Source organism: Arabidopsis lyrata (assembly GCF_000004255.2).
Source record: "Arabidopsis lyrata subsp. lyrata unplaced genomic scaffold ARALYscaffold_7, whole genome shotgun sequence".
Taxonomy (NCBI): Eukaryota; Viridiplantae; Streptophyta; class Magnoliopsida; order Brassicales; family Brassicaceae; genus Arabidopsis; species Arabidopsis lyrata.
In genome coordinates, this window is record NW_003302549.1 from 6,474,980 (window position 1) to 6,496,300 (window position 21,321).

Genomic DNA, 21,321 nt, shown 5'->3' on the forward strand with positions numbered 1-21,321 from the left:
ATTTCATACCAAGGACAACTATACTTAATAGAAAATATATAGTACAAATGGAAACTTAAGTATATGGTTTTACTAATTATTTTGAAGTATATATAGTAGAGTATACTATCCCAACATGAGGATGCTGATAATGCGTTCACTGCAATATATCATCATGTGAGTGCAAAGTCCTCAATGTTGCAAACAGCTGCATGTTAAGTGATCTGCATTAATTTATTGTGTAATACTTAATTGAGAAGTTTGTTTTGAATTTAATTGCATTGAACACACTAACCACACATATACGTTTTTGGAAACGCACTGATCAAGTCTGGTAAGCATTTTTTGTGTGGCAACAATATAAAAGTAAATGCGTGAAACAAGCACGAAGCCAGAGTGGACGGCGCCGTTACTTCAATCTCACGTGACGGAGGCGCGTGGATCAAATCAAGTTTCAGACCATTTCAACGTGGGAACGGGATTAATTCACTCTACTTAGAAAAGGATTTAAGTAACTGATCAAAGTTTAAATTTTAATTATTTGTTTATGAGGCTGTAAAGTAAAAAAAAAAATGTGTGGTCGAATCACAAATGTGAATGCAAGTGATAATGTCTTTAATTAGAATGCAAGCTGGGAATATTTATGGGAAAAATGTCGTTAAAATCCCCAACTTATTCAAAACGTTGATTTAAATCCTTAACTCATGACGAAACGAAATAAATATCAAATTTATGTTGACTTTCCAAATAAATATTAAACTTATGTTGACTTTCCAAATAAACACCAAACTTTCATTAATAAATATCAAACTTCCGTTGACCTGACCATATTAGGTACGACGTTAAGTGGGTTAATAAATCTTCAACTCATAACAAAACGAAATAAATATCAAACTTATGTTGACTTTCCAAATAAATATCAAACTTATGTTGACTTTCCAAATAAATATCAAATTTCCGTTGACCTAGCCATATTAGGTACGACGTTAAGTGGGTTAATAGATCTCGTTAACGGAGGTAATTTTCTGTTAACATATGTGTTAATTGATAACGACATTGTTTCATATAACAACAAAACGACGTCGTTTTGTCGTAACGATTGAATTAAATCCCTAAAATCAATCTTAGATCCCCAAATCGAGCAAAATCCCTAACCCTAAATAGAGTATGATTTGAAACTCGGGATTTTATTGAACAGTTATGACAAAACAACGTCGTTTTGTGTTTAGAAGGAATACTTGTTAGTATTTTGATCAACACTAACAGGTGTTAACATTGTTTGTTAACTCACTTAACGTCATGCCTAATATGGCCAAGTCAATGAAAGTTTGGTGTTTATTTGGAAAGTCAACATAAGTTTAATATTTATTTGGAAAGTCAACATAAGTTTGATATTTATTTCGTTTCGTCGTGAGTTGAGGATTTAAATCAACGTTTTGAATAAGTTGGGGATTTTAATGACATTTTTCCCGAATATTTATTCGTCTTTGCTTTTTGCTCCGAGGATACAGTTGGATTTCAGAGAGTTTACTTTTTCTTTTCTTTTTTTCGGTTATGGAATGTGTTTAATAATAGACTTTAATATATAGTTTGTGAAATATAATAGTAATAATAATATGGGAGTTTTTGGGGTTGGATGGAAAACGCGGATTCATGCATGTGATTTGGACAAAATGCGTGTCTAAGATTGAGTGTATAATGTGTATTTATTTAACGGCAAGATTAAGTGTATAAGTGGAAAACTAGGGAAAAACATTTTAAAATTATGAAAACAACGCGTATATCTTACTTACTATTTATGTTGGTATTTATGTTAGGGTCAGTTATTCATGTGACTTCTTTTAAAAAATTGTGAAGAAAAATTTGATAGGTTTTTTTGTACTTTTTACTGTTAATATACTTTACTATATATGGCGACGGGTTTATTATTAGTAAGATACTAATTAAGCTATGAAGATGATTCATATTACTGAATTTCAGGCGTAGAATACACAAAATGAACTAATTTGAATTGTCTCTTAGATCATCTGTCGAAGTAATGACAATGTGCTTTCGAACAAAACTGATAAATTGCGGTGTAAAAACTAGAAACCAAAATATATAAACTGTGAACTGATGAGAAAATTAGCTAAAATCACTGAGCAAAGGGACATATATATTAAGATAACTCAGACTTGCTGCAGATTCCTTACTAACCACTAAACTTTGCGGCATAATTTTAAAATAAAGTGGAATAAAGAAAGATATGAGAAAGAAGGGTTAGTTGCATCAACATAAGCATATTGAAGAGAACTTAGCAGACAGATTTTTTCATAAACTAAGTTTAGCTTACTAAGCTATGATTATAAACTATAATAAGCTCTTGAAATTAAATTTCTTGTTCGGTAGGAGATTTAATCATTATATCAAGCTAAAATTCTAGAAAGAACAAATGGGCTAATGTAAATACAGTTATAGTATACTACTATTGGGCCTTGAGTTTAGAAGTCAGTTTTTCTGTCTAAATTGGTTAAAGTGAAGGGTGGGGGAAACCCAGTTTATAATGTTGGGCATCAATATGGGCCTTTAAGCCAGTCTTTAGATTTCACTTCACATGATAGACTTGAAATAATGGAACCTTCAGATTTATTCATAATGAGAGGTACATGATCAACAAAACTATTGTTTTTTTCTTTTTTGGCAAACAGTTTTTGCTTTGTTTAAATAACATTAAAATGTTTACACATCCTTCGTATCCGACTAGCTAGGAAAAGTATACCACTCACTATACGCGTGGTATAAAACTTCATTATAGGTTGAGTATGGGCGTGTTCGTTTTGTTGTGTTCTTCTCTACTAAATACAAATCCAGCGACAACCCTCTTTTTTCCTTTGAATTTTGTGTTGCCGATGTGTGCCGCAGCGACACTAAAACGAACACGCCCTATATTAACACAAAAATAGAAAAATCAGAAGACTGACGTATGGTATAATTAGTAGAGGTCAAAATACAGCCAATAGGAGAATGACGTTGACTTTAGTGACGTACAGTTGAAGTGTGTATTGTGTAACAAGAGAGAAGAGTTGACCATGCATTTGACTTCTCGGCTTGCATCACTCTTATATCTTCTTAAGTTGTTTTCTGAAATTTAAATCTTTAACAGATTGTAATATTTAAAATTTGTCATAACTGAGAAACTAAATTTAAAATTTTAAAACTAATATATCTAATTTCTTATTAATGAATTATATTATTTTTCATTACTCCTCGTGTTTTTGTTCTTTTGATCAATTCAAACATTTGATATTACACACCAAAACTGATTTGTATAGTATTTATGTTATATATGTATATACAAAGATACTTAATAAACTCGTCCTTCTCTCTCTAATCCTAAAAAAACTCTCTCCCTTCTCTCTTAAAAAAATAGCCGCCGTTGTGTTTTTTTTTTCGGTTCCGGTGGCTTCCACAGCACTAGAGCCGGAGAAACTCTTCTCTAGTCTTGTTTTATCTCTTTTCTTTAGTACATCCATGTTTTTCTTCTAACGGAATCAGATCTAGTTTTCCAGATCTAGGTTTTTAAAACTTAAATCTTTTCATCCTTGTGTTCTTGCTGTTTGGCTCTTTTGTCTCCGCCTTTCTCAGCTTCCGATTTGGCCGTATCTTTCCTTGGCAGAGGCAGTCTTCAACCGGTTCTTCACTGCCTCAGATGAAGAAATTTCACCTTCGTAGATCTAGATCTTCTTCCTTTCTTCAAGAGACGATCCTTGAGTCTCTAGGTTTTTGATGTGTCTCACCGCCTCCGTGGCTCCTCTCTGGAGCATTATAAAGAGGATCGCACGACACTTTCATTCGGTTCCAAATTGTGGTAAAAGAGATTCTTGTACTGTAACCCGTTTGTGTGTTTTTCTTAATCTCAGATTTGATTTAATTTTTTAAAGTTTAGGTTTTATAATTCTTTTTTTGGGATTCTAGCTAGATTCTGATCCGGGAAGTATTGATGGTTGTAGTGTAGTTGGTTTGTTTGGGTTTTTTCTCCTTTGTTTACCTTGTTTGGTCTTTGTCTCTGGGAGTGTTCTTGTACTCGCCAGCTTATGTCTCCAGAAGTGTCTTATACTTGCCGGCTCATGTATTTTATCTTGAATCTTATCAATAAAATCCTATTGACGAAATATATATATATAAAGATACTTAATAGCGCATACACGACCTATTCGAAATGAGTGGCAATACAAAAACGTGAATGATGAAATTGAGTCAAAAGCTAACAACCATTTCGTGTCAAGAAGAGCGTATATATGGTAACTTTATCTTTTTGAATCTTACAATAGTCAACGTAACCATGCATATGCACATTCTTTTCTTCTATATAATAGTATATTTATTTTTTCGAACCTATATAATTAAAATTTCATATTTCGTGTAGATTGCTGGCTGATTAAGTTTACAAGGAGGAACGAGTTATATGATACACTCGTTAAAGCTGGCTTGTCGAATAAATTTGCGTATATTAGAAATAGAAATCAATGTTTCTTGGCTCTCACAACCAATGAAATCAATTTTAGGAAAAATAATTAAAGGGATAAATTAAAGAAATGGACGACTTTGCTTCTCCGTTCAACTCGCCTGAATTGCCTCAGGTCGTCCCATGGGGCTATGGATTCATTCATGTCTATGTAAATCATCTCTTGCGGTAAAAATCCATTTCGTTTGCTTTTATATTTGTTAGTGTATGTGTATATATATTTAAAGGCGTAACGCACGCACCATATGCCATAGCAATGTGCATGCACACAGCTCTATTCCTGTTTCCTTTCTACTTCAAATTTTTATCTTCAAGAAAACTAATCATAATCAAAAATATATATAAAAAAAGTTAAACGGAAAAGATCTAATCACCTTTTTCTCCGCATATCCTGCGTCAACTACTCGACGACAACTATATAAACCCTAAGTCCACATCTCCTTACACCAATCACAATCTCTCTCTCACTCTTTCTAACAAGAAAAAAAAGGAAGAACAATCTCCCTCTCTCTCGAACCCAAAAGCACAAAAAGAAAATGGCCCTCATGAAGCTACTCGTGTCCATCGCAATAACAACCGCAATCACAATCGCAGTCATCACAACCAGAACCAACACTACAACCACCACCATTAGAGAGTACACAAGCTTTGATGCACTGAGTGCGCCGACTATAAGGCCGAACCGGTTCCTGGCTCAAAAGGAAGTTGGCGAGCGAAACCCTAACGCCGCGGACCATTGCACAAGAACCCTGAGATATGTACCCTATATGGAGGGGGAGGAAGCAACTCGACGATGACATGCTGCAACAACAAGTGCATAGACGTGGCCAGTGACAACGATAACTGTGGCGCGTGTAAGAACAAATGCAAGTTCTCACAGACGTGTTGTCGTGGCCAATGTGTTTACGTGGCTTATGACAAACGCCATTGTGGACAGTGTAACCATCCGTGTGAGCTCGGCGAGTTATGCGTCTACGGTCTCTGTAACTACGCGTGAATGATCGATCCATCACACGAGAGCGAGGGGGTGTATATTACATTATATATTACACAAGAAACTAAAGCTAATTAAAAGTTTATTACTCTTTTATTAAAAAAAAAAAAAGAAAGAGAAGAAAAAAGACTCTAATACATACATATATATACAGATTGAACAATTATGTACTACATGGTACATGGATGATGATATGTCCAATTAATAAGTGGTGGGTGTAATTTTGAATCCCATAACGTTTATATATATTAAAAACAATTTTGATTTTGTTTATACAGTAAAGATTCCAATAATCTCGTGAAATTATGACTATATGTCTCTCTGGCTATTACTTGGAAATTTGATAAAACGAAGATAATACTAATCGACGAAATTAGTATTGAACGTGTGGACCGTGAATTATCCAATGAAAGGCCATAAACTAAATTACGTGAAAAAATTGTGGCCCGACATAATATTATTCCCGAAAAAGCCCAAATTGCTGCAAGGCGTCTCTAGCGAGTGGCGATGGCAGCTCCTGCGGTGGAGGCAACCGTCGCAACTGCTCTCCGCTCTGTGATTCTGAGGGCTCGGAAGGCGGCGGAGCAAGTTGGAAGAGATCCCGAGCGGGTCAGGGTCCTTGCAGTCTCCAAGACTAAACCCGTCTCACTTATCCGCCAAATCTACGACGCAGGTCACCGTTGCTTCGGCGAGAATTACGTTCAAGAAATCATCGATAAAGCTCCACAGGTTCTTCTCTCCTATCCTTGTTATTGAATCTAATTTTCATATGCTGATTTTCACTAGGGAATATATTTAAGCTCGAAACTATGTGTCTCTCCATTTTCTGGGAATTCGTCATCTGATATTTTGTGTTGGTTTTGTGCTTTGATACTAATGCCAATGGAGATTCTCCTTTACTTTGTTTGATATACAGCTTCCGGAAGATATAGAGTGGCATTTCGTGGGGCATTTACAGAGCAACAAAGCCAAAACGCTATTGAGTCTGACTTTTTGTCCCCATCTTTAATTAAATGAGACTCTCCAAGATTCTTTTGATTTAGGGGTTAAGTGAAAGTGAAAGTCTTTTAATCCAATGCTTGCAGCTGGAGTCCCAAACTTGGCAATGGTTCATGGTGTGGATGGAGAAAAGGTAACTTCACTCACTGTATGATAGGATTCGTCAATGATTACCAGAAAACTCAGATATGTAGATGTTCTGTGAGATAGTCTTGCTATCCCTATGCATAGCTTATTATATAGATCAGAGGTTGTTGTGGCGTTTAACTTGCACAATTCATTTTACTAAGAGGTTTTGGTTGGATGTTATTTTGGTACAATCACTTGGTATTGATTTCACTCGAATCACAGGTGGCTAACCATCTAGATCGAGCTGTTTCAACCCTTGGGAGACATCCACTTAAGGTTTTGGTCCAAGTTAACACAAGCGGAGAAGTTTGTGAGTATATTACCACTCTAAGCTTCCATTCTCCGGCTTCATCCATTTGCTAACCGTTTGTTCATGAAATTAATGCAGCTAAATCTGGAATCGAACCTTCCAGCGTTGTAGAGCTAGCAAGGCATGTGAAACAGCACTGTCCAAATCTGGTATTCTCCGGGTTAATGACTATTGGGATGCCTGATTATACGTCTACTCCAGAGAACTTCAGGGTATGCTACTGAATCTACTCGATTGGATACTTGTTTTCCGTGTTCTCAGGTTATGTCTACAACTTTTACTTACCAAGGTTTATTCTTTCCCCCATAAACCGGGACAGACACTTTCAAACTGTAGAGCTGATGTATGCAAGGCACTTGGAATGGCTGAGGATCGATTTGAACTGTCGATGGGCATGTCTGGTGACTTCGAGCTAGCGGTAATGTCTTTGTCTCTCTTGTAATACCGGAGATGCAAACAACTTAATATAGAATCATTGAATGTGTTCTTACTTTCATCCGCGGAACCAAAAATGTGGAAGATGATCTTTGACTGTGTTTCTTTGAACTTATGTAACTGCAGATTGAGATGGGAAGCACCAATGTGAGGGTTGGTTCCACCATTTTTGGACCAAGAGAGTACCCCAAAAAAGCAACTTAGCTACTATTTCCTCAAACAGTTATAGTAAAATTCATGTATAATGTTATTTTGTCGACTATTAGAAATATAATTATTCGTTTGTGATAAACTGATGTGTATTCACAAGTTACTTTATAGAAATCAATACATTGCTAAGGGCTCTGTATAGGGTTTTCACTAAGTTGTCTTTTTTTCCTCTGACTGATTGGCAAATGACTTTGCACAAGATATATAGAATTACTGATTGGCAAATGACTTTGCACAAGATATATAGAATTTGCAACACCTGATATTTGCATTTTGATATAGGACTTGTTCTCTCGAAATTGATGTTTACAGACGCATGAGTTATTGGGAATTTGAGACTTAGTGGTGTACCAATAGCATCTTAGCTTTCATGGTTACGAAGAGGCTTGATCAAACTAGGATCCGTTACTTGCACTGACTACCACCGGTCCACCGCCGTAACTATTCAAATCTTATATGCAATACTAATTCGAATTACATATCGAGGTCTTAAAACATGATAAATGGTTGTTTAAAGAAAAAAAAAACGATAAATAAAACAAATGGTGATGGAAGGAGGGACGTACAATCGTAGTCGTAGAGACTGCCAAATAAATACCGGACCACTATTATGTGGTTCAAGAACTATATCCTTTTCTTAGATTCCGAATCTTAACCTCTGTATCTTAGAGCATGATTAACAGCAATATCTTAGAGATATCTTAGTATTAAAGTTGATTAAATATAATCAAACCAACAAAATTAATCTAAGATTTATATCTTAGGTAAGATGTTTTTGTTGGTCTAAGATGTTCATACGTGTCAGTATCTAACATGTTAAAAAAACAAATAAAAGGAGAATTTTTTTTTTCTCCCGTGTTTTCTTTCTCCAAGCCAAGCGATTTCACATCTCTCTCTCTCTCTCTCTCTGTTTTGTAAACGCCGACGATTTAAGCTCTCCGACGGTCTTGTTCCGTCGAATTGAGAGTAGCACTTGAAAGGAATTTCGTGTTTGAGCAGTCGTTATGTTCACTCTTCGATGTTGTCTCACTCTCCCTCAAGTTCTTGAAACTTCCGCCGGAGAAATCTCTATCAATCGGCTTCCTCCGTCGAATAGAGAGGTTAATTGAGTGGGGATTGCAGTTTTGATCCGTCTGTATCATCATCTGCGGGATAAATGGTATGTAACTCTTTGATTTCACTTGTAGATCGAAAATCAGGGTTTTAATTATGCTTCGAAAATTAGGGTTTTTCACAATTGGAAATTGACTGTATCAAAATTAGTGTTCTCTGATGTTTGCATGTCGTTTTCAAACCAAATTAGGGTTGGGTTTTGTTAGCAGAAAGTTTTATAAAAAATTAGGGTTCATATGATGTTAAAAGATTGGGAATTCGTAATTTATCCGTTTGTTTCCATTTAACATCGCAGATAGTGTCGTTTTGAACCATAAAATTGATCTGTTTGATACGTGTTCTCTGTTATCATTGCTTTGATTTGAGATGATTTGTTTTTGATGAGTTTGATATGTTTCTCTGTTTTTGGCAAGGTCAATTGGAGAACTTGCGACATATGAGGTTTATTAGAGATGAGGTTCATTACATGGAGTACGGAGTAACAGCTCATTGAAGGTAATTCTTGTATGAACTTGTTTGTTTTAGTCTATGTGAAGATATTAAATCATTGAATGAGTAAATCTTGTTTGTTTTAGATTAGGTTAAGATCTTGAAATGCTTTAATTTGATTGTCTACATCATATTTAATTTTGTTTCATATGTCAGTTAGTCTTATTTATGTGTATGTTATTAGATCAATGTAATGCTTGAACTTGCAGTTTTTTAAAATGATTGAATTTGGTTTGAATGTGTTTCTCCAAGTGTTTATTTGGTGATCTCTGCTCAAGTAGAATACCTAATCTATCGCACAAATAACATGAGCCAATGCTAATAGAAGCATATGTTTATTTGTCTTTAAAGTTTAAGCCTGAAATGCTTTAATTTGATTTGATTGTTTTTATTGTTGTCTTTGTGTTTACTCAATGCTTGGTAGTTGGTATTGATTGCTTGTTGTGTCACACTTAAAACACCTAGCACTTATTGTCTAATTCATTTCTTATCTGTCAAACTTCTTGTCTAATTGATTTCTTCCCTTTTAATAAAAACCTAAACACTCTATCTCTCATTATGTTCTATCACGTACACTTAAACACACACCCCTACTCTTTTTTAATAATGCCCTGCCTACTCAACAACAAATCTTTGTTATCAATGCCTATAGCCTCTGTGTTTTATTTGATTAGGTAAAGAATTTAGTGTCACACTTAACACAAACCAAGCGTTTCTCTTGTTATATATGAACCTCTTCTTCTCTAACTTAATACTGATTTACACACACCAAAAACACTTCTTCTTTTTTTATCCTGCTTCCTTTCAACACCAACCAGAGAACTAGGCTATGGATTCATATCCATATAGTCATGGATCAGGCTTTGTGAACCTCTTAACTAGTCAACAAGAGGTTCACAATCTAGAAGCCAATCCGTATGATGATGTCCCTGTCTTTCCAAGCCAAGCTGACTCTCCAAGCCAAGCTGCACACAAACCCAAGGTGAAAAGAGGGAGAAGGAAATGGTCTCCCATAGAAGACGTGGTGCTCATCAGTGCTTGGCTCAACACAAGTAAGGATCCAGTAATAGGCAATGAACAAAAGGGTAATGCTTTTTGGTCACGCATTGCTAACTATTATGGTGCAAGTCCAAATCTGAAAGGTGTGGAAAGGAGAGAGCCAGATCACATAAAGCAGAGGTGGGCTAAGATCAATGATGGTGTATGCAAGTTTGTAGGGAGTTATGAGGCTGCGTTAAAACAGCAATCAAGTGGCCAGAATGATGATGATGTGATGAAACTGGCTCACCAAATCTTCACCAACGACTATGATGCAAAATTCAATCTTGAGCATGCTTGGAGAGAGCTTCGCCATGATCAAAAATGGTGTTCAGCTCCTACTACTAAACCGACTGGACAGTCTAAAAGAAGAAAGACTAAGGAGTCTGTTGAGCCTTCAAGCTGTCAGCCACTGTCCCATGGAGTAGAGGAAGCAATGCATCGTCCTATTGGTGTTAAGGCTGCAAAGGCCAACGCAAAAAAGACTGTGGGAGAAGAAGGCAATGGTCTCTCTAGGTTGCAGGGCATATGGGAGATCTCAAAAAAGAACTTTGAGTTAAAAGAGAAACAGAGCAAGCATAGTATGCTTGATAGTCTACTTGCAAAAACAGAGCTTAGTGACACAGAAATTGCCTTAAAAGACAAGCTCATAAATGACATGTTGTCAAATGCTTGAAGGATTTCTTTTGTTTCATGTATCATAAGTTCGGCTTTCTTTGTTTCATGTATCATAAGTTTGTCTTTTTGTTGTATTTCAATTTGTGTTTTCTGTCATAAGTTAAGTCTTTTGCTTGTATGAACTTGTTTGAATCAATGAATCAGTGTTTGTATGAATTTGTGTTTGTATGAATCAGTTTTGCTTGAAATAGTTGAAGTGCATGACAAACAAGTGGAGTTGTGATATTGTGATGGTAACACGTTTGTGTTTTTGTGCAGGATAGACAAGTTGCTTCACTAGCAACACGTGAAGCAAAAAGACAAGTTGACAAGAAGGGGACATGTTAAAGAGGACAAGATTCCAGCAAGTACACGGACACTACAAGTCTTGATTCTAACCACATGTTTGAATGAGTTTTCTTTTTACCACAAGTCCTCTCTGTTTGTTCACGGATACAAGTATTCATTGTAGCCACATGTTTCACTTTGCTTCTTAACCATGTATATGTTTTGTGTAGTCCACTATAAATATGACCATGTAATATCACTTTGTAATATCAATTGTCCAGACTCTTTCCTTCTTACTTTGCTTCTATTTCTTTTCTACTCTAAAAACAGTTACTTGCAACAAAAATCTCCAAGGCTTCTTTTTCTTTTCTACAACTAAAATCTCCAATTTCTTTTCTACGCCAAGGCTTCTATTTTTACTCAAAAAAATCCAAAACAATTCTACATTGTAAATGGCATCATCTTCCCATGAAAATTTAGAAGAAGCGTTGGACGAAGAATTTAGTAATATTTTACAGCAAGAAATAGATAATTCTTTGTATTCTTACGGTGATCGTCCACAAACCGCAAAACCGAGGAAAAAACGAGTCCATATTGAAAGAAATCGAGAAGAAGGACACATCCAGTTATGGAACGATTATTTCGCAGAAAATCCAACTTTTCCTCCTAATCTATTCAGACGCCGTTTTAGAATGAACAAGCCATTATTCATGCGTGTTGTTGATCGACTCTCCACAATTCCATTCTTTCAACAAAAAAGAGATGCTACAGGAAGATACGGTTTTTCTACACTACAGAAGTGTACAGCAGCAATTCGTATGCTTGCATATGGTTTAGCAGCTGATGCGGTTGACGAATATCTCCGGATTGGTGCAACCACTTCGATGAAGTGCATGGAACATTTTGTTGACGGAATTATTGATTGCTTTGGAGATGAGTACCTACGACAACCCACTGCAGAAGATCTTCAACGACTACTCCATATTGGAGAGATTCGAGGATTTCCCGGGATGATGGGAAGCATTGATTGTATGCATTGGGAGTGGAAGAATTGCCCTACCTCTTGGAAAGGACAATATACACGTGCCTCTGGAAAACCAACGATCGTTTTAGAGGCTGTAGCTTCCCAAGATCTTTGGATATGGCATGCGTTTTTTGGACCGCCAGGTACTTTAAACGATATTAATATTCTAGATCGCTCTCCGGTTTTTGATGACATCTTAAAAGGGCGAGCACCAGCAGTGAATTATACAGTCAACGGGAACGAGTATAATTTGGGTTACTATCTCACGGATGGCATTTATCCTAAATGGGCTACTTTTATCCAATCTATTTCACTTCCACAAACTGAAAAAGCATCTTTATTTGCAACCCATCAAGAAGCTTGCCGTAAAGATGTCGAGCGTGCTTTTGGAGTTTTGCAAGCTCGATTTGCTATTGTCAAAAATCCGGCTCTTCTTTGGGATAAGGTAAAAATAGGAAATATTATGCGAGCATGTATAATACTTCACAATATGATAGTAGAAGACGAACGAGATGGGTATACTCTGTTTGATACGACCGAATTCGAACAAGCGGAATCTGCAGGAAGTTCACGGGTGGATTTCACATATTCTACAGATATGCCTTCAAATTTCTTCGATACGATGGCCACTAGAACTCGAATTCGTGATCGAGGTATGCATCTACAATTGAAGAAGGATTTGGTCGAGCATATATGGACAAAATATTCTAGAAATTAAGTTTAAAATATTTGTGCTTTATGTTATTTATGTTATAAATTGTATCTCATGTATGTTTTAATTTTTTTAATTTGCAACAATTATTAAATTTTCTATAATTATAAATTTTATTTTTGTATTAATATTTTTTTTTCTAAGAACCACATGTTAAGAACCTACCATTAATCACACAAAAATCTTAACCCAAAAATACTATATCTTAACTATCACTTTTACAAATATATTACTTAAATATTCCTAAGATTTATTTCTAAGATACTACCAATAATCATGCTCTTACCTTCTTTGTTTTTCTTTGTTTTTTTTGTTTATTTTGTAAATTTGTCTCATAAAAAAAGCGAAACCCTCCAAAGAGCCATGGTCTAAAAGCTATTCACATTATTTGGGTTTTAATTATTATTTTTTTGACATCTTTGGATCGACAAGACCCGATCCATAGTCAATCCCTACTACGCGGGGTAACGTTATTTAGTGGAGTCGAACTCCGATGGAGAAGGCAAAGTCAAGTGGTTAATTTGTATTTTAATTTTATATCATACCTTCGCAAAAAACCGACCGAACGAACGATGGTCGTCATTTTGCCCAAATTGAGCCTCGTAGTAGTTGCTACGACCATACACCCACCCGTCCCATGAGTAAACACGACCATGTAAAAATTATCTATAAAAGATAACATAAAATCACAAAATAATGTTGTTGAACAAACAAACAAAATTTCACAAAATAATAATAATGCTCTATGTCTTGTTCATAAACATTTAAAAAATAAACGAAAATGTGGCATAACACACGAGACACGAGTTATGACTTATGACATGAGAAGACATATGCCGCATGAACTCTTTATGGCCTCCATATTTAGTCTCTTATTTACATGCAGAAAACTACGATCTGCGATTATATAATGAATTTCAAATTTATAACCAGTTCGTTCTGATCTATTTTTCTCTCAAAAAGAATGTAGTGCTCCAACTTTTCTTGCAAGACTAATAAAGTTTCTTAATTGCATGCAATAATATTTTTCCTACTCTAATCTTATCAAACTTATATCTCAGTAATCTTCCAAATAAGAATCTTTTTGGTGCTTTGCCTAATCAAAAACAACTAATTAAACTAGAAGAAAAATCATCTATCAAAGAAAAATACAATTAGACAAAATAATATCGAAGAGAAAAAAAATTCCACAAGAAGGACCAAAAGAAATTTCACGTCCGAATCACAACCACAGAAAAAGAGAAGAATATAATTTAATTTTTGTCGTGTGTCTTCTCTGGTTCACTCATCTCCTATCTATTTAAAGCCCATTCGATATCCTAAAACACTGTATCATCAAAAAAACACCTCAAAGAATTATTTAGGCATCTCTCAGTTTTTGTGAAACCCACATCAAAAGATCTCTCCTTTTCGTTTCGTGTCTGCTGTTTTGAGTGTCGGGTTCGTTTATCTGTAATCATTCTCCGGCGTTCGATTTGGAAAAATCCGGGAAACAGGTGATCGGAATCACGGCTATACACGGGATATCACGGGGTGTTTGCTCTCATGTCCATATTGTTCGACAGAAGGGTTGTTTAATCGAAACTAATCCTTTGCCGCACGGAGGACGTGGAGCTCTGCCGTCTGAAGGCGGCAGCCCTTCCGATCTCCTCTTTCTCGCCGGAGGCGGTTCCACCTTCAACTTCTTTTCCTTTAGGTTTTAGGAGTTAGGGTTGTTGTTAGAGTTTTTTCCTTTTTTTTTTTTCTGCTGTTGAATCGCTCTTTCTTGGGGGAAACTTTTTTATTTTTGCTCTACGAAAGTTTTTCTTTTTGGAGAATGTTGAAAATCAAGAGAGTTCCGACCGTCGTTTCGAACTACCAGAAGGACGATGGAGCGGATGATTCCGTCGGCTGTGGACGGAATTGCCTCGGCGCTTGTTGCATTAACGGTACGTTTCGAAAGCTGAATCGTCTTTTTTTATTGTTAAATTTTATCTCTTTGATTTACCTTTGTTGCGTTTGTTCAGGGGCTAGGCTTCCATTGTATGCATGTAAGAATTTGGCAAAATCCGGCGCCGTAGAGAAGCTTGTAATCAGTAATGAAGCTAAAGAGCCTCCTGTGGCTTTTCTCGAGTCCCTCGTTCTCGGAGAGGTAATTCATAGAGTACTGATTTGAAATTCTGATTGTGGATTCTGTTGCTTTGAAGATTCTAATCAAGATTATTTATGTTTCAGTGGGAGGATAGGTTCCAAAGAGGACTTTTTCGCTATGATGTCACTGCCTGCGAAACCAAAGTAATTGTCTTTCTTACCTTGTTTGACAAACTAGTGATGTTTGTATGTTACTAAGGAATCCGAGATGTGTTTTACATTGTTCTTAAGATTGTTTCTCTTGATGTTAATATAGGTTATCCCGGGGAAGTATGGTTTCGTTGCTCAGCTTAACGAGGGTCGTCACCTGAAGAAGAGGCCAACTGAGTTCCGTGTAGATAAGGTGTTGCAGTCTTTTGATGGCAGCAAATTCAACTTCACTAAAGTTGGCCAAGAAGAGTTGCTCTTCCAGTTTGAAGCTGGTGAAGATGGCCAAGTTCAGTTCTTCCCTTGCATGCCTCTTGACCCTGAGAATTCTCCCAGTGTTGTTGCCATCAATGTAAGAATCTTGTGCAGAGAGCTTGGCTTTTTTTTTCCTTTTATTGGTTTTGATGCAAAATATTAATTCTTTATTGTTGTTTTAACAGGTTAGTCCGATAGAGTATGGGCATGTGCTGCTGATTCCTCGTGTTCTTGACTGCTTGCCTCAGAGGATCGATCACAAAAGCCTTTTGCTTGCAGTTCACATGGCTGCTGAGGCCGCTAATCCATACTTCAGACTCGGTTACAACAGCTTAGGTGCTTTTGCCACGATCAATCATCTTCACTTTCAGGTATACCGAAAAGTGACCCAAGACAACATTTTTTCCCTTGCTCATCTAAGATGACTTGTTCTCATTGTTTTGATGGTGATTGTTTTTGGAAACAGGCTTATTACTTGGCCATGCCTTTCCCCCTGGAGAAATCTCCTTCCAAGAAGATAACTACCACTGTTAGTGGTGTCAAAATCTCTGAGCTTCTAAGTTACCCTGTGAGAAGTCTTCTTTTTGAAGGTGGAAGCTCTATGCAAGAGCTATCCGATACTGTATCAGACGCCTGTGTTTGCCTTCAGAACAACAACATTCCTTTTAACATTCTCATCTCTGATTGTGGAAGACAGATCTTCTTGATGCCACAGGTATAACTTTGGCTGGACCACCGTTGGATCAATAAATGTTTTGAATCCACTTAATAAAAGTGAATAAGAGTTTGAATGTATAAATTGCAGTGTTACGCAGAGAAACAGGCTCTAGGTGAAGTAAGCCCGGAGGTGTTGGAAACACAAGTGAACCCAGCCGTGTGGGAGATAAGTGGTCACATGGTACTGAAGAGGAAAGAGGATTACGAAGGAGCTTCAGAGGATAACGCGTGGAGGCTCCTTGCAGAAGCTTCTCTGTCGGCGGAAAGGTTTAAGGAGGTTATTGCTCTCGCCTTTGAAGCCATAGGTTGTAGTAACCACGAGGAGGATCTTGAAGGAACCATAGTTCATCAGCAAAACCCAAGTGGTAATGTTAACCAGAAAAGCAACCAAACCCATGGAGGTCCGATCACAAACGGGACGGCCGCGGAGTGCCTTGTCCTTCAGTGAACAATATTGTGACTTGGTGGTTTGTATGTATAATTAAAAGCCTAAATAAGCAAACTCTCTTTGTAGTTGCATTCGAAGCTTCTTCGTTATTGTATAATGGTTGTGGGCATTTTGTGCCTCTAGACTCACTGGTTCTTTGTTTTTGTTATAAGTTGGTGTTTATGAATATATATGTTCTTCGCGAGGATGATTATTATTTGTATAGATTTGATTGTTCGAACTCGTGGTTGATATATCTTAACAAGAGTTCAGTGTCAACCAATTACTTGTAACGAAGAAGTCTTTCTACAATCCACAAACATGTTAACGATTCGGAAAATGTAATTTATACAACACGAGAGATAGTAATAATACTGATCATTGATCACGGTGGTCTTGTCTATAATCACCAGAAGTTTTGTTTATTAAGCACATCGTCTATATAGACTATAATCACAAACTCAATGCTCGTTCATGGTTTGGAACTATATATGGTTGACAAAAAGAAAGTTACACTTTGCTAATTCATTATGTCAGTTAAGCTAGTTCTTGATTTAATAATGTTCTGTTTAATCGACTGGTTGGATTTTGTCTTAGTTCGCCCATTAGCTCAGTAACGTATACGTTAAGGGTCAACTTTTAATAATTTATAGCTTTTTCATCGTTACCATACCAACAAACTTTAGATAATCGGGTTAATAACACCTTTAAGCCGAAGTAGTAGTATCATAGGATCCAATACCAAACGAACAAGACAAAAAATCAACCAAAGGGCGAACTTGTAGTTTCTAGAGAGAATGGTCACAATAAAAACAAGTCTGCAATTCCTAATGCCGAATACTCCTTAACCATTCATATCACACAAGCCCTAAACCCGGAGGAAGTGTCAGGCCATAGCACCACCACCTCTGCCACCAGTCTGATGGAGCATCGCATCGATCTCATCACCGTCCTCCATGTCAAGCTGTAGAATTCAAGAATTATTAGCATCAGAAACTATAAACCTCAAAGGTAAAAAAAAAAGCATGTAGATTGAATGTTATACCTCATCGGGAGTTTGCTCAGCACGCAGACGACGGCCATCAAACAAGAAAGCAATGGAGTTCATGTCCACAGATTGCCGGTCACAGTAAGCATTCATTAGCTTCTTGAGCTGGGTGCTTCTCTTGATCCTAAAGAACACCTCGTTTCCATCCTATACACAAACATATACAAGGAACAATATGATTCTGATCTTGGTGGAAAAGACATTGTCAATAAAGGTTAGAGACATCATATGAAACAATAACTAAATCTCATGGCTCTCTTTTGATAGTAACATGAAACAGTCTTAAGTACATATCACCAGTTCATTCAATGTAAGGCTTTGTCTTTGAGAAGTCCAAGCATACACATCAGCCAAAGCATTTGAAAACTTCATCAGAAGATATATACATTCAACAAGTTGCTATATACTAAAAAAGGGTTTAGCTTGAAACATAATTATTTGACTGCATCGTTCACAATCCTTAGAACATTCAACAACAATTTCAACTTTTCCCTACCAAAACTAGGAAACCCTCAAATAATAACAGAACCACAAGTTTTATAAGCAACTTACACCTAAAACCAAACAAAAAAGACCTAGATTTACGAAACCAGAAAGCAGCCAAATTGGAAAGAAAAACCCTAATCTCTACAAGAGACCTTGAAATCAGAAACCCAAATCGTCACAAGGATGGGAACAGAGAGAGAGATACCTGTCCCTTGACTTTCAGGTTGATGTGAGCTCCTCCGTCTCCTGGCTTCTTGTCTTCTTCCTGGTTTGCAGACATCGTGAAAGATTCTCCGTCCGGTGATAAAAATACGAAATTTGAGATAACGATGAGAGATTCACACAATCAAAGAATGATGCTGAGAGACGAATATAAACAAAAAATAAAAAGACTGATGAAGAGAAGAAACTCTGAAAATCTCTAATTTATTGGCCGTGGCTTTTGTACTTGGACGCATCGGATTCCTCATTATCATCAACTCGTAGGGCATCTATCCAACGGTTCATATTCTCTCTAGGTTGCCTTTTAATCCAACGGCTGATAGTTTGTTAAAATCTAGCCTTTCATTATAATGGGCTTCTATTTTATTGGGCCATTCGAACCCATTAGACAATTTGATTTTTTGGTTTACAAGTTCCTGATCTCACTCACGTGAGTCCTTTTTCATCTGTTAAATCTATTAGAACATAAAAAGAACAAGGTCTTGTTGAAGGAACAAGAAAACTCCTTTTTTTTTTTTGGTTTCTTAATAACCAAAATTAACTATGAACACAATCAGTTTAAACATTCTTATGTATTTTTAAACACATTAAAATTTTAGAAAGTTCCTTTACCTGAATATCATGTTAAGTATATCTTTTTGCTATAAATAGAGCTTTAAAATTATACAGTTTCAGTTTAAATCTTTTTATGTCAGCTATTCTTCCGTGACCCACATCCCCCACTTAGCACTTCTCCACACCTAAATCGTATAAATACGGTAGAACAGCTCCGTCACAAAGGCAACAAAAACTTTCCTTCGTCTCCACAACTACTATCAAACGACACTGCTTTATGCGTTTCATGCTCTGTTTCTGAAGAAAAAACCATGGCCGTTTCTTTCCTACCTTGTTTAATTCTCATTGTTTCCCTCTTCTCAGCCATTGACGCACGTTAGTTTTTCATCTCTCCACACTAGTTTTCATATAAGTATATGTGTCTCTGTATTTGCCGTGTCTACTACGTTCTTCTTATTGTGTTTTGTTTCCACAGATTCTGGAATGATCGGAGTCAACTATGGCCGGATAGCTAACAACCTCCCGTCGCCGGAGAAAGTAGTGAACCTCCTGAAATCACAAGGAATCAACCGTATCAAAATCTTCGACACCGATAAGAATGTACTAACCGCACTTGCAAATTCCAGAATCAAAGTAATCGTAGCTCTCCCCAACGAGCTTCTCTCCTCCGCCGCCTCCCACCAATCATTCGCCGACAACTGGATCAAAACCCACATAATGTCATACTTCCCAGCGACAGAGATCGAAGCTATCGCCGTTGGTAACGAAGTATTCGTCGATCCGAAGAACACGCCCTATCTTGTCTCTGCGATGAAGAACATTCACACCTCTCTGGTTAAGTATAACCTCGACAAAGCCATCAAGATCTCTTCTCCGATTGCTCTTAGCGCGCTGGCTAATTCGTACCCGCCATCTTCCGGTTCTTTTAAACCGGATTTAATCGAACCGGTTATTAAACCAATGCTTGCTCTGCTACAACAAACGTCGTCGTTTCTCATGGTAAATGCTTACCCGTTTTTCGCTTACGCAGCAAACGCCGATAAAATCTCTTTAGACTACGCTCTGTTTAAACAAAACGCCGGGAATATAGATTCCGGTACCGGATTGAAGTACAACAGTCTTTTTGACGCACAAATCGACGCCGTTTACGCGGCATTGTCTGCCGTCGGATTTAAAGGCGTTAAGGTGATGGTGACGGAGACAGGGTGGCCTTCCGTTGGAGACGAGAACGAAATTGGTGCAAGCGAATCAACCGCGGCGGCGTATAACGGTGGACTCGTGAAGAGAGTGTTAACCGGTAAAGGAACGCCTTTAAGACCGAAGGAGCCACTTAACGTCTATTTATTCGCTTTATTCAACGAAAACCAGAAACCGGGGCCAACGTCTGAGAGAAACTACGGAATGTTTTACCCAAACGAAGGGAAAGTGTACGACGTTCCGTTCTCCAGAGTGAGGTCAACGCCGGTCAACGGTAACAGAGATCATGTCCCGGTGACGCATGAGGGACACACGTGGTGCGTTTCGAACGGAGAGGTTGCGAAGGAGAAGCTTCAGGAGGCTCTTGATTACGCTTGCGGAGAAGGAGGAGCTGATTGCCGTCCGATTCAGCCAGGTGCCACCTGTTATCATCCTGAGTCGTTAGAAGCTCACGCTTCGTACGCTTTTAACAGTTACTACCAGAAGAACTCACGTCGTGTTGGTACGTGCTACTTTGGTGGAGCTGCCCACGTCGTCACGCAACCTCCTCGTACGTTAATCTAATCCCTCCTCTGTTTTAATCATACGAATATAAGATTACATTTATTTTGCTTTAATTGAATTCGCAAGTATAGACTTAGCTTATGATAAACAAATTTTGATGCGTTTATTTGGTATAAGTTTATTGAAAAAAAGAAGAAACATAGTGGCAAATGGTTTAGTAGTTGGCGGTTGTGAAAGTTGAGCTATATTGGGTCCTTTTGGCATTTTAAGATGTTCACGTATCTGTAAGATATATGGTGACGTTTAATATTTTCTATAATTTTAACCTTTTTTTTTTTTATTGCACAGGATATGGAAAATGCGAGTTTCCCACCGGACATTGAGGCGGAATAGTTATCGGCATTTTTCTTCTTGCCTGATTTATTACTTTGTTTGCTAATCAGGAATATATTTTATATCGTGTATAAAATATATTAACTTTGTTGAACTATTTCATATATTTTAATTTAAAATTTATATCATCACTAGATTATCCTCAAAATGTTGCTTGAAAGTTGGAGTTTCACATTATACACAGCCCCGGCTTAGAGTGGTAGGGCGGAAATGCGACGGTCCGGGGTTTTTTTTTTTTTAAGTTTAAGGTTCAAATATTTTTTAAAAATATTATTAATATGAGAATTATATTTCAAGAGGCCTAATTATTTATAAGAACATGTATAAAAGGCCCAAAATTTTTAAAATAACAATTTTTA

At 37.0% G+C, this 21,321-nt stretch overlaps 7 protein-coding genes across 7 annotated transcripts; 5 read left to right on the forward strand and 2 right to left on the reverse strand.

Moving 5' to 3' along the window:
* Window positions 1-3,711: 3,711 nt before the first annotated feature.
* Window positions 3,712-4,094, reverse strand: LOC110226420. Its single transcript, XM_021018184.1, has one exon. It carries the CDS (start codon window positions 3,808-3,810, stop codon window positions 3,712-3,714), a length of 99 nt encoding a protein of 32 aa, XP_020873843.1. The 5' UTR covers window positions 3,811-4,094.
* An 892-nt stretch (window positions 4,095-4,986) lies between these two features.
* LOC9305661 (stigma-specific STIG1-like protein 1) lies at window positions 4,987-7,689 on the forward strand. Its single transcript, XM_021018129.1, is given in 7 exon segments — window positions 4,987-5,221; window positions 5,224-6,206; window positions 6,394-6,609; window positions 6,828-6,915; window positions 6,994-7,127; window positions 7,235-7,333; window positions 7,477-7,689. Coding segments are annotated over 2 exon segments (459 nt in total). The 5' UTR covers window positions 4,987-5,019; the 3' UTR covers window positions 5,481-6,206; window positions 6,394-6,609; window positions 6,828-6,915; window positions 6,994-7,127; window positions 7,235-7,333; window positions 7,477-7,689.
* Window positions 5,888-7,689, forward strand: LOC9303609 (proline synthase co-transcribed bacterial homolog protein). The gene is made up of 7 exons (XM_002867491.2): window positions 5,888-6,206; window positions 6,394-6,460; window positions 6,563-6,609; window positions 6,828-6,915; window positions 6,994-7,127; window positions 7,235-7,333; window positions 7,477-7,689. Exons 1-7 carry the CDS (start codon window positions 5,985-5,987, stop codon window positions 7,552-7,554), a joined length of 735 nt encoding a protein of 244 aa, XP_002867537.1. The 5' UTR covers window positions 5,888-5,984; the 3' UTR covers window positions 7,555-7,689.
* Window positions 7,690-8,480: 791 nt separating this feature from the next.
* On the forward strand, window positions 8,481-12,895 carry LOC110226367. The gene is made up of 3 exons (XM_021017840.1): window positions 8,481-8,719; window positions 9,087-9,168; window positions 11,137-12,895. The coding sequence occupies exon 3, from the start codon at window positions 11,598-11,600 to the stop codon at window positions 12,885-12,887; it is 1,290 nt and encodes a 429-aa protein (XP_020873499.1). The 5' UTR covers window positions 8,481-8,719; window positions 9,087-9,168; window positions 11,137-11,597; the 3' UTR covers window positions 12,888-12,895.
* Window positions 12,896-14,162: 1,267 nt separating this feature from the next.
* Window positions 14,163-16,801, forward strand: LOC9303610 (GDP-L-galactose phosphorylase 1). The gene is made up of 7 exons (XM_021017821.1): window positions 14,163-14,809; window positions 14,888-15,012; window positions 15,096-15,155; window positions 15,268-15,510; window positions 15,599-15,784; window positions 15,880-16,128; window positions 16,219-16,801. The coding sequence occupies exons 1-7, from the start codon at window positions 14,698-14,700 to the stop codon at window positions 16,576-16,578; spliced, it is 1,335 nt and encodes a 444-aa protein (XP_020873480.1). The 5' UTR covers window positions 14,163-14,697; the 3' UTR covers window positions 16,579-16,801.
* A 390-nt stretch (window positions 16,802-17,191) lies between these two features.
* LOC9303611 (small ubiquitin-related modifier 1) lies at window positions 17,192-18,532 on the reverse strand. Its single transcript, XM_021018175.1, has 3 exons — window positions 18,297-18,532; window positions 17,603-17,752; window positions 17,192-17,521 (listed from the first exon to the last, which is right to left on the reverse strand). The coding sequence occupies exons 1-3, from the start codon at window positions 18,369-18,371 to the stop codon at window positions 17,444-17,446; spliced, it is 303 nt and encodes a 100-aa protein (XP_020873834.1). The 5' UTR covers window positions 18,372-18,532; the 3' UTR covers window positions 17,192-17,443.
* Window positions 18,533-18,902: 370 nt separating this feature from the next.
* Window positions 18,903-21,171, forward strand: LOC9305662 (glucan endo-1,3-beta-glucosidase 12). The gene is made up of 3 exons (XM_002867493.2): window positions 18,903-19,243; window positions 19,344-20,615; window positions 20,918-21,171. Exons 1-3 carry the CDS (start codon window positions 19,180-19,182, stop codon window positions 20,950-20,952), a joined length of 1,371 nt encoding a protein of 456 aa, XP_002867539.1. The 5' UTR covers window positions 18,903-19,179; the 3' UTR covers window positions 20,953-21,171.
* Window positions 21,172-21,321: the final 150 nt, after the last annotated feature.

Bases quoted from the DNA above. Each gene is read 5' to 3' on its own strand.
- LOC9305662 (XM_002867493.2), top strand. From the start codon at position 19,180: ATGGCCGTTTCTTTCCTACCTTGTTTAATTCTCATTGTTTCCCTCTTC. The intron at 19,244-19,343 runs GTTAGTTTTTCA...TTGTTTCCACAG, and splicing joins CTTCTCAGCCATTGACGCAC to ATTCTGGAATGATCGGAGTC. The intron at 20,616-20,917 runs GTACGTTAATCT...TTTATTGCACAG, and splicing joins CGTCGTCACGCAACCTCCTC to GATATGGAAAATGCGAGTTT.
- LOC9303611 (XM_021018175.1), bottom strand. From the start codon at position 18,371: ATGTCTGCAAACCAGGAAGAAGACAAGAAGCCAGGAGACGGAGGAGCT. The intron at 17,753-18,296 runs GTATCTCTCTCT...GTTTGTGTATAG, and splicing joins ACCTGAAAGTCAAGGGACAG to GATGGAAACGAGGTGTTCTT. The intron at 17,522-17,602 runs GTATAACATTCA...TGAATTCTACAG, and splicing joins CTGAGCAAACTCCCGATGAG to CTTGACATGGAGGACGGTGA.
- LOC110226367 (XM_021017840.1), top strand. From the start codon at position 11,598: ATGGCATCATCTTCCCATGAAAATTTAGAAGAAGCGTTGGACGAAGAA.
- LOC9303609 (XM_002867491.2), top strand. From the start codon at position 5,985: ATGGCAGCTCCTGCGGTGGAGGCAACCGTCGCAACTGCTCTCCGCTCT. The intron at 6,610-6,827 runs GTAACTTCACTC...CTCGAATCACAG, and splicing joins ATGGTGTGGATGGAGAAAAG to GTGGCTAACCATCTAGATCG. The intron at 7,334-7,476 runs GTAATGTCTTTG...ATGTAACTGCAG, and splicing joins CTGGTGACTTCGAGCTAGCG to ATTGAGATGGGAAGCACCAA.
- LOC110226420 (XM_021018184.1), bottom strand. From the start codon at position 3,810: ATGAAAGTGTCGTGCGATCCTCTTTATAATGCTCCAGAGAGGAGCCAC.
- LOC9303610 (XM_021017821.1), top strand. From the start codon at position 14,698: ATGTTGAAAATCAAGAGAGTTCCGACCGTCGTTTCGAACTACCAGAAG. The intron at 15,013-15,095 runs GTAATTCATAGA...TTTATGTTTCAG, and splicing joins AGTCCCTCGTTCTCGGAGAG to TGGGAGGATAGGTTCCAAAG. The intron at 16,129-16,218 runs GTATAACTTTGG...TATAAATTGCAG, and splicing joins AGATCTTCTTGATGCCACAG to TGTTACGCAGAGAAACAGGC.